Raw genomic sequence first — 3,877 nt, forward strand, 5'->3', positions numbered from 1 at the left:
TGTTATTTCGAACAAGAGGATTATTCCGAACACAGAATTGACGAACTGCTGGCCAACGAACTGAAATCTATGTATGGAAGTAAGGTGACCACAGTGCTAATTGTATTGATGTGGGATGGTTTGGTCACAAGATACTTCAAGAAGGCCTGGGGTTTACAGAGAAAATCCAAACGTATATCCAGGGTCAGGTGTAGAAGAGGACCATGAATAGCTCCCAGGAATAAACATGATAAAATAAACTGAATGTGTATTGGACCAAACTCAAAAAACATGACCATCAAACAGCCAAAGTTGATTGAGGATTATTTGAGTAATATGAAATATTTTGTTTAGTAAAATATTTCTAATTACCATTTATCAATAAAATCGAGGAAGTAGTATTTTTTGCTATTCACTAATTCGATTGATTTAACCAGTCATTCACCAATTCATACATTTTATTGTATTGTAGACCCAAGAGAAAAAAATTTCTTGAATATAAAAGGTCAATTTCGAAAATTTATTTATCATTGGACTCATTTTCAAAATTAAAAATCTTGGTCGACCAAGACATTTTAGCCTCGGTGATGAATTATTAAATACAGGGAATCATTTCATCATCAAGATACAAGATCACAAACAATGGACATGCCATGTTTGTAAAAAAAAAATCACCGTATCAATGGATCTTGTACAATAAAAGTTTCTGCTTAAATGATTTTAAATAATATCATAGTAAATTATAAAATAAATACACTACAAATTGATGTATTGTTAATTTGTAAAATGATTTCGAAGAGAAAAACCGAATATATCAATTGTATTTGATAAAATAACAATAATATCCAATATATCCAATATATGCAATTTTTGTTGTCTGTGTGCCCATCATCCTATATATAGGATGGAAGTTCAAAGTTCAATTTCTCGAAATATAAAAATTTTAAAAATAAATAAATGTCATATTTATTACTTGTAGCCATCAAATTTTTATAATTGATAACTTTTTTTCAAAAAAAAAATTTGGGCATTAATGGGTTAATCGATTCTTATTTCGAATGATTATATGATTGAATGATGACGATGCCAAAAAGGCAATTGAAATCATCATTAACTACCATTACTATTACTATTTACAAGGAAACTAAATTGATAATACGATCAACCAAGAGAGACATGAAAGTTTTTTGAACATTGACATTTACCGTTTGTAGAGTTTGATATTTTTTTTTTTTACCATTTTCAAGTCACATACATACAGAATTCTAATGAAGAATAATGGTATTTTTTTTCTTTCAATTCTTTGCTGCCAATGTAATATCAACCAAACTTACCCACAAATCCATGAATGACGACGTCTTGGTGGACCACCATTAGCTGTTGTTGGTACTGATAATAATATTGGTGCACCACCACCACCACCACCACCACTACTACCAGAATTATTGGTAGCTAATAAATGATTACGAGATTTAATCATCATTGAACGATTATTTATCGATGATGATGATTGTGGTTGTAGTTGTGTTGTTGTTGTTGTTGTTGTCGGTGATGCCAGATTTTTATTATTATTATTATCAAAACAATCATCATTTATTAATACTGTTGTAGTGGGTGGCGATGTTGTCAAAGTAGACGATAATGAAGATGTCATTGTAATATTCGGTATCATAATAGTTCTATCATGATTATGATAAACATTGAATGAAGAATTTTTAGCCATATTTTTCATTAATATTTTACGATTTGGTGATGGTGAACGATGGTTATGATTATGATTTTGATTTGTATGATGATATGATGATGATGATAAAGTTGTTGTTGTTGTTGTTGTTGGGGTGGTGGTGGTGGTGGTTGTAATTATCGTTTGTTGTTGTTGTTGTTGTTGTTGTGTTTCAATTTGATCCATTTGATGATAATGATTGGTAGTAGATGTTAGTGGATGGCAAAAATGTTTTTTATTACCATCATGATGATTATCATTATCACCATCATCATCATTATCATTATGAGCAAGTTCAATTGATACAACACAACGAATTGATGATGATTTTCCACCATCATTATTATTATGTAATTCAATACTACTACTACTACCGCAACCACCACCACCACCACCATAACCACCACCATTACTATTACTATTGCTACTTGATAGAGTATTCATTGTAGAAATAGTGCTATTTCGATCAAATTTCATTATTGTTGAAGCGGATGCTGCTGCTGCTGCTGTTGTTGTTACAGTTGTCGATTTGACCTGTGTTGTTGTTGTCGTTGTCGTTGTTGTTGTCGGGTCATTATTTTTTTCAATTTGTATATTTGTATTATTTGCCATTTTCATTTTATTTGACCTTTTTTTTCCAATATACAAACTGTCATGAAGAGAATTTGAGATTGACAAATGTGTCCTTCTAATATAACATCAATGGCAATAGCAGCAGTGGCAGCAGCAGAGCAACGATAACGATAACGAATGGATCGTGATTTTGGTCACGACAACATTATGATTATCATAATCATAATCATCATCAAAAATATGATATAAATATGGATTATACACACACACACACAGAGACACATTGAACGTTATGTATATCTTGAATTCGGATGAATGAACAATTTTCGCACAAAAAAAAAATGATAATTTATGAAAAAAAGCAAATCAAAAAAAAAAAAAACTGTCATCATTACAAATAAATCATTGGATCATAATAATTTCAATCAATGAAATGAATGATGCAAAAGGAACACTTGTGTGTGTGTGTGATGGTTGAAAAATTCTATTTTTAACAACAACAACAACAACAATTAGACTTGAAAATAAATTCTTGATGGATCTTGTACGATATGATGGTGGTATGTGTGTGTGGTAACTGTGGAACATCATCATCATCATCATCATCATCAACAATGACAAGAAACAGATCACATCAAAAACAACCAAAAATAACCAACACACACACACACACATATACACAGACTTAAAGATGGTAAATAAATGAATCACATCACATTATCATCATCATCATCATCATAAACTGGAAAACTTTTTTGTTCAGAATCAAAGAATCAAACAATGACAACAACAACAACAACAACAGTAAATGATTGAACGTATATAAAGTTTTATTGAACTCGAAATTGGAAAAATTAGCAAACAAACGATGATGATGATTATGATTATGAACCAAAAAAGACACACTCAGACACACACACACAAACACGCACAAACAAACAAATTAACAGAAGCCAATGGCAAATGTTTGAACTTTTTTCATTTATTTATTTCTCTTTCAATTTCAAAAATTTTTTTTTTGTATTTCACATGTTACGTTGTTGTTGTTGAACTTCAATTTGAATGAAATGAAAAAAAAAACAAATTAACTACCTAGAAAGGAAGAAAAAAAACACTGACTGCTACTTGTTTCATCATCATCATCTACATAGATTTATTGATTGGCCAGAAAGAAATCACGACTCATACAATTGAGAGAAATTATTCACAAATTGAAAAAGAGAAAAGAGAAAAGAGAGAGAAAAAAAAATCACAACTTTTGAACAGAACAGAACAGAAAACCGAATAACACATGCGAAAAATATGACAACAACAACAACAAAGTCAAAGTTTGAACAACAACAAAAACAACAACAACAAATGAATGAATGAATGAATGGCGCCAACCACTTTTTTTTGTTTGTTTGTTTGTAGAAATGTGTAGAAGGTTTTCAAAATGAAAAAAAAATGAAAAGAAAATGAAAATGAAAATCTTGAAAGATGGAAAAAAGAGAGAGAAAGGGAGAGAGAGATGAAAGAAGGAAAGAAAATAACGTTTACATTGTGACCGTAAATGACAGCCATTAGTTTATATATATTCATATACTATCCATTCACATTCAC

At 30.3% G+C, this 3,877-nt stretch overlaps 1 protein-coding gene across 1 annotated transcript; it reads right to left on the reverse strand.

Moving 5' to 3' along the window:
- Positions 1-1,309: 1,309 nt before the first annotated feature.
- LOC124490904 (uncharacterized) lies at positions 1,310-3,673 on the reverse strand. The gene has a single exon (XM_047053480.2). It carries the CDS (start codon positions 2,318-2,320, stop codon positions 1,310-1,312), a length of 1,011 nt encoding a protein of 336 aa, XP_046909436.2. The 5' UTR covers positions 2,321-3,673.
- Between the last annotated feature and the right edge of the window lie 204 nt (positions 3,674-3,877).

This window comes from Dermatophagoides farinae, chromosome 10 (genome assembly GCF_024713945.1).
Source record: "Dermatophagoides farinae isolate YC_2012a chromosome 10, ASM2471394v1, whole genome shotgun sequence".
Lineage (NCBI taxonomy): Eukaryota > Metazoa > Arthropoda > Arachnida > Sarcoptiformes > Pyroglyphidae > Dermatophagoides > Dermatophagoides farinae.